Consider the following 18168-nt stretch of genomic DNA (forward strand, 5'->3'; position numbering starts at 1 on the left):
TCCTGTCTAGGCCACCATCTATTTAACTGTTCACTCTGCTCATGCTCTTGCTTAGCTGTCAGAGTATATTCTCTTCCTCCTGAGGGACTCTGCTCAGAGGCTCTGGAGAGCTAGCCCCACACCTCTTCCTTAGCCAGATCCTGACAGAAAGGGTCTTACTAGCAAGCTCACCCCTCATGTCCCGTTGCTGGTCCCTTTTAATGAACTTGAGTTAGCACATCCCTTTCTTCACTTCTGTTGTCTTTTCTGGTTTCCACCTCAAATCCTGTGCACTGAATGGCTGGAACTACAGGTATTTATTTCTCAGAGATCTAGGGACATCCAGGAGGAAGGACCAGCACATTCGGCATCTGGCTCAGGCCCATTCCCCTTTCAGCCTCTCAATAGCTATGGCCACCCAAGGCGGAAGGGACCAGCTCTCTGTGGCCTCTTGTGTAAAGGCACCAAGTCTGCCCTGCCTCCCTGACCTAATTACTTTACAATTGCCAACATGTAAGGATCATATTGAGGGTCGGGGTATCAATGTATGACCTTAGGGGACATAAGAGCCAGAGAATAGCATATGTTTTCTCACTTGAGAATCTAAGATTATAACATCTGCATATCAGCATGGGCAGGTTTTACAGGTCTTAAAAAGAGCCTTCCCACTGTTAAAAATGTTAAGATATATTGTTATTTCCAAAACAAAACCTTACCATGGGACTGAAGAGACAGCTCAGCAGTGAAGACCATGAACTGCTCTTACAGAAGACTCAGGTTCAATGCCCCCCCCCCCCCGCCATGGTGGGCGGCTCTCAACTCTCTGCAACTCCAGCTCCAGGATCTGATGCCCCCTTCTGGCCTCCATGAGCATCTGCATGCAATGTTTACACTGACATGCAACACACACACACATGCACATGGGAATGGACACACAGACACACAGACACACATACATACACATGGGCACAGACACACATGGACAAACACAGAAACACACAGACACACATACATACACATGGGTACAGACACACATGAACATACAGACACATGGACACACACAGAAACAAACAGACACACAGACACATATACATACACATGGACACACAGACACATGGACACACACAGAAACACACAGACATACATAACATACACATGGACACAGACACATGGACACACAGACACACAGATACATAAAAATAGAATAAAACCCTTTAATGTTACCATTGTTAGAAATGTCAGGGACAGATTTTAGAAAGGATCCTAAGGGTGACTTTAGCACGATCTTAAAATTTTGAACAATCAGAATAGTAATACACGTAAAAGGATCTCGAGAAACAAGTGTTCCTTTTCCTTGATGGCCAACCATGGCAGCCTGTCTAGACTACGGCCCTGAGCCCCTTCTGTTTGCAGATTGCAGAAGGCATGGCGTACATCGAGCGGAAGAACTACATCCACCGTGATCTGCGAGCCGCCAACGTCCTGGTTTCTGAGTCACTCATGTGCAAGATTGCAGACTTCGGCCTCGCGAGAGTCATCGAAGACAATGAGTACACAGCCAGGGAAGGTATGTGCGCTGGGTCACGGACGCCATCTCGCATGACGCCCTGCCATTTTTCCACCCCCAATTCCACCCCGTGTCCTCTCTGTTCCCAGAGACCTGGCTTCTACCGTCATGACAGGGCGTTGCCGTGCAACAAGAACATCCACAGATAGTTAATATGCAAACAACTCAAAAAGCTACATAACAAGAAATATTTCATCTTTAGTCTCGTTTCACACTAATTTTTTAATAAAGCATCTACCAAAAAGGTCATCATTTTGAAAAAAAAAAGACTTATTTGGTACAATATTGAAGGTGTATCGCGAGTGTAGCTTACTGTTTGGGAAGGTCTGTGTTCTTTGCTGGTTTTGGGGATAAAGGGGTTGCTTTACTTTTTGGTGGTGGAGTTTAATGGACTAGGGTCTCTTGCCTGCAAGGCAAGAGCTTAATCACTGAGCTGTAGCATGGCCTTGCGGTGTAACCCAGGCTGGCCTCCAACTCTCAAGCCTGCTGCCTCTGCCTCCCAAGTGCTAGGATTACAGGTGTGCACCACACACCCTGCCTTGTGTTCCAGTTAGTCAAACTAAAACAAAACCAAATTGGTCAAAATTCACATTCTTTGTTCACCGTGTGAGGCAGATTTCTTCCCTCGGGGACAAAGCACACGTGTGTCCCTGGACTGCACAGATATTTGTAGCACTTACTCTATGCTGCAGCCTACAATGATGAGCCACACCGGTTCTGCAGCTCTAGAGAGCCCTCTGTAGAGGCCTGGGCCAGGATCCAAACCAGGGACTCCAGCTTCTAAGTACACGAAAGAAAACTGATCATGCTGGTCCGTTGACACCGACAAGCACTGAGTCTTTGAAAAAATACCAGAAAGGTTCAAAGCCCATAAAAAAAACACGTTAGGATTAGACCAAGTAGAAAGCAGTAAGGTGGGAATGCTCCCGGTCTCTGCATCTCTGCCCTCACCTCTTGTACTGCTCCAGACACTCTGCAGATAATCCAGGAATCCGTGACGTGGCCCAGCACACAACAGGTGTACACAATTGCCTTTACTGCTCTTGTAGGGACTTCTCGTGGATTAGTAAGGCATTGCAAAAGAAAACTCACGCAGACATGGTAAAGATAATGCTTTCAGGCAATGGCTATGAACCTCTAGGAGTTTCCACAATGCTGGAGTTACAGCCTGTGCCGAGCCTTGCTTTCCTCAAAGGAAATCATATATAATTTTGGTTGTGGATATAGTTCAGTAGCCTGGTGTGTGCTTAGCATTCCTCTCCAGCACTAAAAATTAAGTAGGTAAATTTAAATGAAATAAAAGATATATCCATGCAAACTGAGAATGGACTTATTAAAGGAAAGCCTGAACTGTTTTGTAGAGAAGAAATATGCATTTCAATATGTTTGTTTGGTTTGGTTTTCTGAGATGGGGTCCTGTGTTGATGTCCAGGTTAGCTTTAAACTCCTTGAATCAGAGATTCCCCTGTCTCATCTGAGAATACAGGTGCATACCAGCACACTAAACTCTAGATAAAGTTTCGCCACTTTTGAAAGGTCAACGATATAAGAAAAATGTACTTGCACTGTGCACCACGCCCTTTCGTGTTAAAGTTGAACTGGTTACAGTGCCCCCTAGAGGTTCCAGAAGAAACTGCTTCTAAGGAAAGGAAGCCCCAAAAGGGAAAAGCAAGGGAGGATAACACATCCCAATGACATTTGACAGCATGTCCGTCTTGATTGTACAAGTATCTTTTCTATACCAAGTATATTACTTGAATTTCTTTTTTAAAAAAAAAAGTCAAAGACGAAAATTACCCATAACCCATTAGCTTGAACTCGGAATAAGAACCCCCATGTCTTCCTCTTCAGGTGCGAAGTTCCCTATCAAGTGGACAGCTCCAGAGGCCATCAACTTCGGCTGCTTCACTATCAAGTCTGATGTGTGGTCCTTTGGAATTCTCCTGTATGAGATCGTCACCTATGGGAAGATTCCCTACCCAGGTATCACTTCCCTACACCCCACTCCAGTGTGAGGGAGTAACCCAGCACCCCGAACACAATAGCCTCAGCTACCCAGATCTGTGCTTCTGACAGAGCTTGGGGTCATTACTTTTTGTGCAAATCTTGCGGAAAGATGCTTAGATGTCTGTCTCTACCTCACTCTTCCTTCGGTGAGTTTGCCACTTACTGCCTGGTGCACTTGGCGCTGCTTCGGGTGTTTTAGTGAGACAGATTAAACACTAGCGCCCCTCTGCCAAAGCAGGGCTCCAGATGGGGCAGACCGTGTCCAAGGAACAAGGGTCTTCAATGTCTTCTACAAGTTGTGAGAACTGAGGTGGCAGACAGGGTGGTGGGTTCTCTCCCTCTTTAGGGGATACGTGCTACTGACCAGAAGTGAGGGACACTTCGGATCTTAACTTGGGATCACTGGGACATTGTTCAATACCCACACATCTGAATTCCAGAGCACCAGGTTTTACCTGCCCTGCCTTCCTCCGGAGTCTATACTGCCACAAAGAAGGGTCCCTCTCAAATTCCCTCCTTCTTCATGACTGTCCTTCAGTCAAAACCGTGTGAGTAAGATGGATTTAAAGTTAAAATTTTAGTGGCTTGAGAGATAAGTCCTCAGTTGAGAGGGCTGGCTACTCATCCAGAGAACCTAGGTTTGATCACCAGCACCCACGTGGCCCCTCACAACCAGCTACAACTCCAGTCCCAAGGGATCCAACGCCCTCTTCTGGCCTCTTCGGGAATTGCTTGTACATAACACACAGGCATCCACATGGGGAAAACACCCGTACACATAAGATTTAAAGTAAGAGGAGAAAACCACAGTTAAATCAGGAAAGTTTCTAATTCCCCCATTCATTTAGAAATACCTGGGCACGTGGGCCACACTCAAGGCCAGAAGGATACAGGGTCTCCACCCCTTCCCTTCGTGGGAGAAGCTGATGGTTAACAGCTTGTGGTGGGGTGAGGGATGCTGAGGAGAGCGTGTGAATGGCTGTGGACTTGCAGAAGTTCTTGCAAATAAGGGAGCTGCTGTCGTTACCCAATGGTTGTTTGTGGCCGGGACTCAAAGGCGTGAGGGAAGGAGGCCCAGAATCTGAGAATTGAGCATCCCAGTGGAAACAGCCATCTATGGACTTAGGCCACAGGAAGGCGGCCAGTGTGATTTGGACTTTAGTTAATATCTGATGGATGAGCAATACACAAATGAAGGAAGGAACTCATGTAGACTACTTAGCCTCCAGATGGTCTCCATACTGTGGATGAGATACTAGGAGGCCAGAACAGCAGAGAAGGCAATGGACTCGGGGCCAGAGAGAGGCAGAGGCCATGGGCTTGGGGTCAGAATGGTTCAACTGAGTCTTAATGGCTGTAGGATAGCCTCCTGTCTCAGCTTGAAGTGGAAGATGGGGAGGTGGTGCTGAAGTTAGTGATTTAACATTGCTGTAAACTAAGAAAACTATTTCTACTTATCCACAATATGTAAACTGACAGACGTCATTCTGTACTTAAGTCTAGATCTATATAAGCCTACAAACATATATACATCTCCCTGTACAAATAAGAAAGTTACATATTCATATATATACAAATATGATACCTGATACACATATAATAACGTGTGTGTTGTATGTGACATGTTACATGTGATATTCAGCCATGGCCTCTGAGGCTTGGAGAAAATGACAGGATCCAAGCCAATGGTGACGGTGTTTCTAAACTGTGACTGAGTGTCTCCCAAGACCTTCTCCTTGTCTGGTATGCTTGGTGTTCCAGATTTGGAAAGATTCTGGGTGTGTGAGTGAGTGAGTGAGTGTGTGAGTGAGTGAGTGGGTGAGTGAGTGTGTGAGTGAGTGGGTGAGTGAGTGTGTGAGTGAGTGGATGAGTGAGTGTGTGAGTGGGTGAGTGTGTGAGTGAGTGAGTGTGTGAGTGAGTGTGTGTGTGAGTGAGTGAGTGTGTGAGTGGGTGAGTGAGTGTGTGAGTGATCACAACATGTGTGTCTGTGTGTGTATTCAGAAACTATTGCTCCCTCTACACACGACTACCTTGCCTCCACAGCATTAAGAACGACCAGAAGAGCCACCCTTAGCTCCTTAGAGGACGTGATTCACAGACACAAGCATTAGCGAGTGAGCAATCTCCACCCAAAGGCAGAGATGCTGTGTAGAGAGAGTCCTTATGATGTTGTCTGAGACCTTCACTGCCCAGAAAAGTACTGTGTGTGTGTGTGTTAAGAACTTCTTTTTTTAAGTGCTTTCATCGACTATGTGACTATTTACAGAATAAAAAGGGAAAAAGAGGAGAAATAAGAAAGCCATGTATAAAAAGAACATATATATAGGGGAAAAAAACACCTAAAATGTAATTTACCAAAATGCTATTGTCTTTAGGCAGAATGATAATAAGAGTATATTAGTATTTCTTCTTGGTAAATTTCTAAAGTCTTCTAATTCTTTACAATTACTTTTTATTAAATAGTTTTATTCTTGTCGAAAATAATATATGCACATTAGGAGCTGGAGAGATGGCTGAGCGGTTAAGAGCACTGGCTGTGCTTCCAGAGGCCCAGCATCGATTCCCAGCACCCACACACACACACACACAGTACCTCACAACTGTAACGCCAGCTTCGGGGGTTCCAGTGCTCACTTCTGGCCTCAAAGACACTGCACACATATGGTATACAGACATTCATGCAGGCAAAATGCCAATATACCTAAAATTTAAAAATGAAGAGGAAAAATTGGCACATTAAAAAGCCAAACATTCTACTAAAAGACTGCCGCTGGTCCCCGCCTTTAGATGGTTTTCCAAGAAATCGCTCTAGGTGTCTGGTTACCTAGTGATGTGCAACTCGCGGTTCTAAACATGTTATTAACTTTAGACTGTGTGGGAGCTGTCCATCTTACTTATTAGTAAATGGAATGGTCACGTGATCCCAACATGTCTCCCCCTCTACCTGGGCCACACAATCCCCAGCCCCGTGGTCAACCTTTCATACCAATTTTGAAGTTCATCAAGGGAGAATAGTTGCTTTCTGCTCTCTGCTAATCATGGCTCAGTCACCAGAGTGTCCTCTAAGCCATCCACAGTGGGACACGGGTCATGGCGTCTGGTTCTTTTTCCTCGTGTCCAGCATTCCTTCTCCACACTCTGGCTGGAGCTTGCCCTGTTCGGGTTGCTCTGGCTCTCTCTGTTAGAGCAGAAGGCCTGAGGCTGGGCCTCCAGAACGGAAGTATGTTGCCTTTGCCTTCAGGAGTTTGCTGCCCTTGGGTGGAGAACGTGTGTGGGTGGCTTCACGGCGAGGTAGAAAGCAGTCAGGCAAGCAGCTCAGACAAAGGGGACGAGGTGGCGGGGATGGCGCACTTGCTATAAATCCTCTCCTGGTGACTGATGTGGGCCCTCAAGAGCAGACACTGGTTCCTGTGGGTGAGGCGTCCATCTTGCTGGGTAACCTAGTGGCCCAGCCACCTCACAAAGTGTTCAGAATAGCATCGAGTCCTCAGCGTGAGTTTTAGGAGGGAACATTCAGGTCATTTGCTGCGTTTGCAGTACCAGTGAAGCCAGACTTGTCCCAGGACTGTGTGCTGTCATCAGGTGGGTGGCTCCTGACCTCTCCTGACAGGCGCTTGCCACTCCATCTGAAGACGTACTTGTCAGGACGGGCTAACATGCCTGCTGTCCCTTTCCTGTCTGCTCTCTGCTTATATTTTCTTCCCTTTGGTTCAGACCACCTCTGCCTCTGAGTGCCCGCTGTTTCGGAATGAAATCACAGCGGAGTTTAAGTTTTTATTTCTTGCTCTCTTTTTTTGTTTGTTTGGGGGTGGATATTATGGGGAGGGGGGGCGAATAGACAGGAAACATAGAAAACCCTCATTTTTTAAAATTAAAGCTGAAGTTATGGTTATATGTGTATATGGTTTTTACAAAGAGAAGAGAGATGTCTCAGCCCAGGGGCCTTCCCTTTGCTTTACTCTTATAAAGAGGAACTGGGATGGAAAATGATACAAGTTCTGACCCATAATGTCATCTCTGGCTTTTTCTAACCATGTGAGAATTCAAAGTTAAGAGTCCCCCCTACTGTGAATATTTGCCTTGACTTTAACTGATGCTCAGAGAAGACAGTTCAGCTTCTTATAAAGTGTATTTCCACATCTTCTCCATTCCAGTACCCCCTGACCCAGGGGGACTGTAGACAGTAATGTTCTATGGTCCTGCTGGGTCCCCTCCCCTGTCACCAACGCCCAATTTCTTTTCTTATCTCTGCACCACATCTTCCTCTTTCTCATGTCCTTTGACCAGCTCGTGGTTTCTGCCACTTCCTACTCTCTGGATACTACCTTCTCCCTCCCCAAGTGAGAGCATCTTCCCAACTGGGCTTTGTGTCACTTGAGGACAGCTCTCCATGTTAACCATTTCTGCATCCCTCAGAACGTCACGCTGTCTCATGACCCACGGTGAGTCTTAAGGCAGTGTGGAAAGAACAAAGGATGCTACGAGAAGGAGCTGGAGGTCTCCAGCTCATGGGCATTTGCTTCTTTTAGCCTAGCCACAGACTAAATAGAAACGATTCGTGAGTTTAGGGTGCAGTGGAAGTCCGCTCCCATCTCCTTCCCTCTATAAGACTTGGCATATTGTGGCTTGCTTTATGTGTTGGTTCAAGAAGATGGGTTTCCGATTCTCCCTTCTTTCTTCTCTTACCAAAGCAGCTTTGGTAAAAATGCTTACCGAAGCATCCCAGACAGGATAGAGCTTGCTCTGCAGCACTGAGTGTGTTCTTCAGAGCTGAGAGAACATACTAGAGAAAGGAAGAAAACATCCCAAAGTTTATCTCCTGTGGGCATCTGATCGTCTAGGTAGCCAAGGATTCTTCAGGTAGGAAGTAAAGAGATGTCGTCAACCGAGCTTGCGAACCCGTGGCTAATTACAGCCTCCTGGGCACTGCCGTCCACCAGCACTCTAGAACTGCAAAGAGAAGTAAAACTAGACATTTCCTCAGAAATGTACCCAGTCGTCAGAGTTAACATCATTTTGTGGAGACCCAAGTTCTGACTAAAGAAAGCGCTCATTGGCTGGGCAGCGAGGGTTGAGTGAAGTCTTCTAGTCCGAAGATGTCAGGAGATAGATATGAAAGTGGTATCTCATAAGTAGACTTGAGGAAGGTTAATCCACCTTAAAAGGCATGTGAATGGGGAGATGGCTCAGTGGTTAGAGCACTAACTGCTTTTCCAGAGGTCCAGAGTTCAATTCCCAGCACCTATATGTTAGCTCACAGCTATCTGAAACTCCAGTCTCAGGGAATGTGATACGCTCTTCTGACCTCTGACCTCCTCAGGCACTGTACACACAAGATGCCACAGAACATACATTTGGGCAAAACACCCATACACATAATAAATAAATGCTTGGCTTTTGATGTAGGCTCTGAGAATCTACACACATGCACATTCTGGGACACACTTACTGAGATGCCGAGATTTCCCTCTCTGTCTTAATTGGCCGAGAAAGAGGCACACCAAACACTGGGATTTAAAACAGCAGAAATTCCACAATGTTGTGAATGCTCAAAAAAAAAAAAAAAACAAAAAACAAACAAAAAAAAAAAAAAAAACCAAAAGATCAAGATCAGGTAAAGTGGATTTCGTCTGAGGTCTCTGGATGGTAGATAGCTGTCTGATCCACTTGGCATTGTTGTGGTCTTCTGTATGTCTGTGATTTATTCACCCCTTCCTGGAATGACCCCAGTCCATTGGATCAGGACCCAGCTACAGGGCTCATTTCAACTTAGTCACCTCATCACAGATCTTATCTCCAGCTACAGTCCCTCTCTGGCAGACTGACAGTTAAGACTTCAATCTGTGAATTTGGGGAGAACATACCCCAAACCTGTAGGTAGACTAAAGGAAGCTTCCCCCCCCCCCCCCCCCCCGGTTTTAGCTGCAGGGTGCTAGTAGCAAGCCACCCCTGCGGTGTTGTGCCATGGAACTGGGCTTCTAAACTCAACATGGCTGTGTTTGTTTGGGCCTTAGGAAGAACTAACGCAGACGTGATGAGCGCGCTGTCACAGGGGTACCGAATGCCACGCATGGAGAACTGCCCAGATGAGCTCTATGACATCATGAAAATGTGCTGGAAAGAAACGGCAGAGGAGAGGCCGACCTTTGACTACCTACAGAGCGTCCTGGATGATTTCTATACTGCGACCGAAGGGCAGTATCAGCAGCAGCCGTAGTGGAGTTCGGAGGAAAAGCGGCCTGGGCGGGGAGCTCTCTCCTGCCGGGACCCTCTGTGTTCCGGGTTCCTGGCGGACAGGATGAATTAACTCAGGAAGAACACCCTGGATATAGGATGCTGTTTCTCAAGTGGGTGTCCACTGCTCAGTGGGACCACGGTCAGAATACAAACGCCTGCTCTCCCCAAAACGCACACTGGCTCTACACGGGGCCGAGTGACTCAGGTTCAGAGACTGGCGCAGCAAGAACTAAACTCACTTAGCAAAAATAAACCCCCAATGCACAGCGGCTGCTCCCTCACCTCTCAATACTTTGGCTTACTTTCTTTAAAAAAAAAAAAAAAAACTACTAATCCAGCCTGTTAGGTTTTACAGGTGAACCACTGGCTTTAAAATGTCTTTTCTAAATTTGAATGTTTTTTTTGTTTTTTTGTTTTTTTTTTTTTTTTTTTTTTTTTTTTTTTTGATTCCTCCTCACTTCCCACCCCACCCCCCCAGAAAAAAAAAATGAGACTTTTAATCTTTTCCTTTGTGGTAAGATCGCTGGACAGAGCGCTATGCTTGGGCACACTGAAGGACCACGACTAAACTGGAGCCCTTTGAGCTACATCACTGTACAGATCTCCCAGCGGAGGCAGGGAAGCCTCAAGTTCTGCCCTGTAGGGGAATGTTTATAATGGTCCGGGTGTTTCAATTTCAGGATTCTCTAAAGTCTTTCTTGGTGGTGTCCTTTGGGAGAAATGTGTCTATCTAATCTTTCAGGACTTTATGAGACCTTCCAAAAATACAAAGCATTTCTCTCGTTGCCTCAAACGACTTGAACATTTCATAAATCATATATTTTAGTTGTACTCTTAAAAAGTTAAAATGCTATATTTGCGGCTATTTTTGTGACTCGGTAATCTTTTCTAAATTTGTGTAAGACGTGTGAGAGGCTCCTTACACCTGCAGGTAGGAAGCAGGTAACCATGGTGTCCAGAGCGGTTTTGTTACCTGGGTTTTCCGCTATAAACTCCAATTGAAAACTGTTATGTCTGCCTCTTTCACTTACGCTGTGTACAAACTTAGTATTTCTATTTTTGATTTTATTTTTAATACACCCAGTAACATCTTGAGCTTTTCATCTTGTGTATCAGATTTTCAACTCGTCGGGGTATGAATAAGAGCCTGTTGGAGGGGAGAGGACAGGCCACCTGTGCAGTCACATTGCATGAACGCGTGAAGGTCGCCCCTCCACGGCAGGAGCGCTTCAGGATGGAGGGCTGACAAGTTCATGGCCAGCACGCACAAGGGTCTGTTTCTAACAGGCTTTGCAAGCACCGTTGAAAGTGTAATTTGTATGTTTATTTGAAGCTCTGGAGGCCTAGGGGAAGGGATTAAATATCTCGTTCTTCTCAAACTTTAATTTGTCTTTTCCCTGATCTTTTAAAAAATGGTGTCTTTTCAAAGCATTCTGAAGCCCTTCATCTCCAAGCGCCTTATTTACACACACAGCATGTGCACGTTCGGGTCACTTGATTTACAACAGTGGGTTTCCCAATGCCCTCCCCTTCCGGTGCTCACACACACACTCGTTTCACACTCAACTGCAGTGTCTACTTCACTTCCCGGAAAGGAAGTACGAACAACCCTTAAAGTTAAAGAAACCGCTAAAACAGTGAGAAGGATTCATTTTCATCTTGTCTGTCTTCTCTCATACCTGCTTCCATTTTCCACTCGGCATTTCCCCGAGTGTTTGGTCCTTACTTCCATGTGCTTGCTTCATCAGGAGATATCCTGTGCTGGGGAGGGAGGGGAGACAGCTCATTGGGTAAAACTTGCCAAACTTCACTCACGCCTCCAAAACTTGTGTTCAAGGAAGGCACTTGCTGCAGTGTCTGTGTTCCTGCTGGGAGGAGGCAGTCAGACACAGGAGAATCCCCAGAAGCCTGGGGTCCAGCTAGCCAGGCATATGCGGCAACAAACAAGAGACCCCCCAAAAAAATAAAGCAAAATGACCAGTGTCCAAGCTTGACCTCTGACCACTCAAATGTGCACACACATCCATAGGTTTTATATGTGTGTATGTGTATACATGCACATATATATGATACATTATATATCATATAAACAATATACACATCACACACATCTCATACACATCATACACACATCACAAACATTATACACACACGTCTCACACATACACACCACATACATATCACCTACATATCATACACACACACACACACACACACACACACGACTGAAAAACAAACAAGAAGACCTTTCTAATGTTCACACAGGGGTTACATCCATAGCAAAGAGACAGTGAAGACATTTCCACCCCCGACCCCTTTCTAATCGACATCTAAGCCACAGCTCTGAGATGTTTGCAATGGGAAACGCTCCACGGCTCAGCTGAACTCAGTGAAATGCTCATCCTACCGTTGGCTCCAGCTCTCCCGGTTCTCACCACCAGCACCCACAACCATCTGAACAGTCTCCCATTTTCCCTTGGGGACACTGCTTTAGCACCTCCTGGTGGCTCCCTTCCTTCTTCCCCTTTGTCCAGTGGGAGGGCAACTCCACATTTTCCTGAATAAACTTAGGAGCCGGCAAGCCCTGCTGTTTTTGCTAAAGGAAATGTTGGTTCTAAGCATCCCTGCAGTTTACTCAGGCTTTTTTTTTTTTTTTTTTTTTTTTTTTTTTTAACTTTGGCACTTTATCAAATGTTCTCCAGTTCACACAAGAGCCCTGGAATTCTTGAAGATCTAATTTCAGGACTGAATGATCCGGTGCACTCATCACTGAAGGACTAAACTGGGGCTTGTTTGTTTGCCTATTTGTTTGTTTTCCTTGTGAGATAAAACAAGAGCCCTTAATTCCAACCTCAAGGCCACTGAGAGCATCTACCTTATAAAATAAAACCCTGAAGAACTTCGGTTGCAAATTTGCCCTGATTCAGTAGGACGTTCTGATTGCCAAGAATGCGCATTTTTAAAGGATTCACTAAAGTCCACATAGATATGATGAGACTTTTTCTTAAGTAATATTTTGTGTAAACAAGATGTAATGCAAGCCATGTTTTGAGGCTAGCCTTGGCTACTGTCTTACTTAAAGTTTTATTCCTGTGAAGAGACAGTATAACCACGGCAACTCTTATAGAGGAAAATATTTAATTGTGACTGGCTTACAGTTCAAAGGTTTAGTCCATTGTTATCACACTGGAAACATGGCAAACATGGTGCTGAGAATTCTACATCTCAGGCCACAGGAAGGAAGAGTGAGCCACTAGCCCTAGGTTGAGTTTCTAACCAACAAGGTCACATCTCCTCCAACATGGCCTCACTTCCCAATAGTGCCATTCCCTATGAGCCTAGGGGATCATTTTATTCAAACCACCACAGTACATACCAAGACACGACCTCAAAGTTAATAAAATGTCATGTAAGAGTTAAGCTCACTGGGCTGAAGAGATGGCTCAGCGGTTAAGAGCACTGACTGCTCTTCCAGGGGTCCTGAGTTCAAATCCCAGCAACCACATGGTGGCTCACAACAATCTGTAATGAGATCTGATGTCCTCTTCTGGTGTGTCTGAAGACAGCTACAGTGTACTTATATATAATAAATAAATAAATCTTTAAAAAAAAGAATTACAATGAAAATGGCGTAAATTCCTGGATAGTTTATCTGCATATTAAAGACGAGCTGGAGTTGAGGGGAGGTATGGGGTTCTTCTGAAGAACTGGCCCTGGGAGGGATGTTCCCTCTAAGGTCACAAAGGCCTCACATGCCAACGCTTTGGGAACAGAGTTAAAATACATGTAAGCTGAGGGAAGGGCTACGGTACAAACAGGCAGAGTGAGACGGTGTTTGCGCGTTCCAGAGAAGAACCAAAGTTTCTGGAGGGTAGGACCAATAAATACTGCCCTGGTTCGAATCCCAGCACCCAGAAAAGCACTTGGAAGGGAAAGAGGGTGTCTCCTGGTGAGAGACTGTAGGGGAGACAGCGGCGGCTCTGTTTGTGCCGCAGGCAGTTAGCGCTGCAGCATCACAGAAGCTGTGGACTCAAACCCAAAGACAATGCAGAGGGCATGGAGCAGAGGACGTGAAGGTGAAGGAGACGAGCAAGCTGAAATCCCGCACTGAGTCTGTCAACTGGCTCACCAGAAGGCCAGCCGTGGGCTCTAGCAGGCACCTCCTTTCTGGGCCTCCTTCATAGTTGCTCTGAGAGAGTATCAAACGTGCCATATGCCACCAAAGTGTGTTTGGGAGTGTGCTCTGGTCGCCTCGGAATCGAAGCCTGTCTCCGCTTTCTGAATGCTTCGGGTGTAAAGGATGTGAATTAGCCTCCCGCCAAGGCTGCCATGCCAAAGCTGGGTGACGTAAAAAGAAATAAAGTTTTCACCACTAGGCTATTAGAAGCTATTATCAAGTCGTGGACACTGGCTTCCTTTAGAGCCTTTGTTGCGTCCTGAGGTCTTTTCCCTGTCTTTGCTTGTTCTCTCTGTCCATACCTGTGCCCAAAGTCCCTCTCCTTACCCGGACATCAGTCCGACTGATATACATTACATCCCCATAACCTCATTTATCCAGTCTCTGTAAAAGCCCTATCTCCAAATACAGTCACACTGCGAGGCATCGGGAGTAACGATGTCACTATAGAAGCTTGGAGCTGAAGTTCAGCCCATAATACTCTTGGGAAATGGGAAACACGAGCCAGCACTGGTCTTATTAAAAGAAAAAAAAAAACTACATTGACAGCGTGGAGCTCAGGGAGGAACGGTCTCAATTCCTGTACTCGGCCCTACTAAAGCAGGTCATAGTCCAAAATTGGGTTGTGCCGCTGTCCGCACACAGCACAGAGACTGGGCTTGATGAAGTTGTCTGTGCAAAGCTTTATTGGCCTCCCTTGGCCTCTGAACCTTTCTAAACCTGAATTTATTATTCACAGCCTAACTGTGGTGGTTTTAATGAAAACGGCCCCCATAGGCTCACAAGGAACGGCATTATTTCAAAGGATTAGGATAAGGCTTTGTTGGAGGAAGTGTGTCACCAGAGAAGGACTTTGAGGTTTCAGAAGCTCTAGACAAGGCCAGTGACTCGCTCTCTCTTCCTGCCGACATGCAGAACTACTTCTCCAGCACATGTCTGCCTGCATGCTTCCTCCCATGATGTTAATGGACTAAACCTTTGAATGTAAGTAAGCCCCCAGTTAACTACTCTCTTTTATAGGAGTTGCTGTCTCTTCGAAGCAAAAGAACATTAGCTGAGGCACTGCCCTACTGAATTGTGGAGCTATTGTCTTCCAACTAGGAAAAACTGTTTAAAAATACAACCCCGTCTGCAACGGGGCTGTGCTGGTCATAGTAAGTAGGAAAGGCTTCCATCCAAATCACTTTGCAATGCTAAGTACTCAATCATCAAGCATGCATGAGACCCTAAGACTAGTCCCTAGTACCCTACGCCCCCCCACCTACAGCACTTAGATGAGCCCCCTCAGTCCCAGCTGTTTCTGTAAAGTACCAGAAAAGAAGGTAAAAAGGATGCTCTCCCCGACCCCGCACACACACATATAACCCACGCAGACCAAGTGTGCCGGGAAGCCTTAGTAAGCAGGAAACAGTAAGGAACCCCTTAGTAAGCAGGGGCTGCACTGGCTGCTGCATCTGAGCCTGCAGACAGTATTGGACCAACAGGCATAGTATAAAGCATCATCAACAAGAGGGGTAAGGATGGCTCAGTAACTGTGATGGTTTGTATAGGTTCGGCCCAAGGAGTGGCACCATTAGAAAGTGTGGCCCTGTTGGGGTAGGTATGTCACTGTGGGGGTGGCTTTAAGACCCTCCTCCTAGCTGGTTGGAAGTCAGAATTCTGCTAGTAGCCTTCAGATGAAGATGTAAAACTCTCAGCTCCTCCTGCACCATGCCTGCATGGATGCTGCCATGTTTCCTCCTTGATGATAAAGGACTGAATCTCTGAACCTGTAAGCCGGCTCCAATTAAATGTTGTCTTTTATAAGACTTGCCTTATGGTGATGGTATCTGTTCACAGCAGTAAATCCCTAAGACAATAATTAAGAGCACTAAGTGCTCTTCCAGAGGACTTTGGTTCAGTTCCCACGTGATCTATAACCCTAGTTCCAGGAGATCCAATGCCCTCTACAGGCCTCCATGGGCACCAGAGATGCATGAAGTATACAGGCAAAGCACTCACACATATAAAATAAATGAACTTTAAAAAAGAAAGAAACGCTCTTTCTCTTCAACGAGGCGGCCGAGCGGCAGACCCCAGATCTTCGTGAAGACCCTGACGGGCAAGACCATCACTCTTGAGGTCGAGCCCAGTGACACCATCGAGAACGTCAAGGCCAAGATCCAAGACAAGGAAGGTATCCCACCTGACCAGCAGAGGCTGATATTCGCTGGCAAACAGTTGGAGGATGGCCGTACCCTGTCTGACTACAACATCCAGAAAGAGTCCACCCTACACCTGGTCCTGCGACTGCGCGGTGGCATCATCGAGCCGTCCCTTTGTCAGCTTGCCCAGAAGTACAACTGTGACAAGATGATCTGCCGCAAGTGCTATGCACATCTGCACCCCCGTGCAGTCAACTGCCGCAAGAAAAAATGCGGCCACACCAACAACCTGCGCCCTAAGAAGAAGGTCAAATAAAGCTGGGGCCATGCCTGGCCTGGGACCCTGGGACCAAATAAAGGCCCCTTTCATCGACTGGAGCAGAAAAAAGAAAGAAAGAAAGAAAGAAAGAAAGAAAGAAAGAAAGAAAGAAAGAAAGAAAGAAAGAAAGAAAGGAAGGAAGGAAGGAAGGAAGAAAGAAAGAGACAAGTGAACAGGGCAGTGTAACAGCATAGCTTCAGAGACTCCTTGTGTACCCTAAACACGACTGGCCGAGCCAGCCCCTGCGGACCCCACAGCTACTTAAGTAGGGGTCCACATCAGGTGGACTGTTCCCTGGCCAAGAACAACCAAGCCTGTCCCGATTCTCATGATGTAAAAATATATTCCACAATCAACCTCTTAGCTACTATGTTCACACATACACACGCCTGGCTACAATCCCGTCAGGAAAGATGGTTTGTGTTTTTATCCTAAGCGACATGTAGGCATGCTGAGGTCAAGTTTTGTTTAACATAAAATAATTTTAGGAGACAGAATTCTTTTTGTTGCTGCTGCCGCTGCTGCTGCTTAGAGGCAAACTCTCCCTGATGTCCGTTGTCACGATCCTTGAAGATTTCTCTAGTTTTATTGTCTGTTTGTGCTGTGTTAGGATGGACCCAGGCTTTCTATGTACCGTATCAGTTCTTGGCCCATGAACCATATCTGAAGCACAAGATTATCTAGTTCTGTTGCTGAAGCCATTGTTTAAAATTATTTCTTTCTCTTAAAGAAACCAGACTCTGGGCACCAAACATAGGAGTGAATTTGCTCTCAACTATGAGAATAAAATAAGACACTAGACTCATTCACTCTTTCTCTTATTTATCAAACATCTGCCGTATAGCAGGCACCATGTTAGGTGTGTGCTTGGCATAGCTGAACTTTGAAGGTTATTGGGCATAAGTCTCATCCACTCAACCCACCCTTTGACCTATAGTGACGTTTACATTGTCATCATCTTTCTCTGCAAAGAGCTACATGCTAGCATCAGTGGTGAGAAGACACAGACACAGCTCCACGCTGTCACCCTCAACAGCACGGGGAGGAGCTCCCCTAACCTCTCAGGACCTCAACTCAGGGCCAAACTCAGATTCACAGCTTTAACTCCAAAAAAAAAAAAAAAACAAAAAAAACAAAAACAAAAACCAACCAAACAAAAACAAAAACAAAAACAAAACCCAAAACAACAGCAGCAAAAAAAGACTTTCAGGCATTCACAGAGCAGGGTTGGAGCTTTTATTAATTTAATACAGACTTAAACACAAGGGTGAGGTGGGTGAGAGGTGCCAAGAGCTAACTCGGTAGAGTGACAATTAACTAGCTATCAATACCATTCAGGTAGTTCTTGAGTTACAGCTAAACCGGTTGCAAAGAGACCATCCCCCCCCCCCACTTCCTTGACAGGCTAGATTAGAGTTTAAATCTGAAAGAACGAAAGCAGAGACCATTATGACTGCAATGTGTTTACTGCGTGTTCTTTCCCTGGTAAGTGGGATTTCGGAAGCGTCCTGTGGGAAGTTGTAGCTTTACAGCTGCAGTGAGAGGAAGGCTTGGAGCAGCTGTCAACCCTGCTTCTTGCTGGTGAGGCTTCAGTGACATTCCTACATTCCTAGGCTAGGAGTGTGCTCTTTCTCTCTGTCTCTCCTCTCTCTCTCTCTCTCTCTCTCTCTCTCTCTCTCTCTGTGTGTGTGTGTGTGTGTGTGTGTGTGTGTGTGTGTGTGTGTGTGCATCTCTGTCT

At 45.9% G+C, this 18168-nt stretch overlaps 2 protein-coding genes across 2 annotated transcripts in view; both read left to right on the forward strand.

The window, feature by feature from the left end:
- Nucleotides 1–10150, forward strand: part of LYN (LYN proto-oncogene, Src family tyrosine kinase) — a 103261-nt gene extending 93111 nt beyond the window's left edge. The window contains exons 11-13 of the mRNA XM_080938743.1: nt 1393–1546; nt 3398–3529; nt 9568–10150. Coding sequence (XP_080794869.1) covers nt 1393–1546; nt 3398–3529; nt 9568–9770 — 489 coding nt within the window. The 3' untranslated portion in view covers nt 9771–10150. The remainder of the gene's footprint in view (nt 1–1392; nt 1547–3397; nt 3530–9567) is intronic.
- Nucleotides 10151–13416: 3266 nt separating this feature from the next.
- Nucleotides 13417–16427, forward strand: LOC308437426 (ubiquitin-ribosomal protein eL40 fusion protein-like; the record flags this gene model as incomplete). The annotated part of the gene is made up of 2 exons (XM_080938521.1): nt 13417–13421; nt 16025–16427. The coding sequence occupies 2 exons, from the start codon at nt 13417–13419 to the stop codon at nt 16425–16427; spliced, it is 408 nt and encodes a 135-aa protein (XP_080794647.1).
- Nucleotides 16428–18168: the final 1741 nt, after the last annotated feature.

Source organism: Micromys minutus, assembly GCF_963924665.1.
Source record: "Micromys minutus genome assembly, chromosome: 26".
NCBI lineage: Eukaryota > Metazoa > Chordata > Mammalia > Rodentia > Muridae > Micromys > Micromys minutus.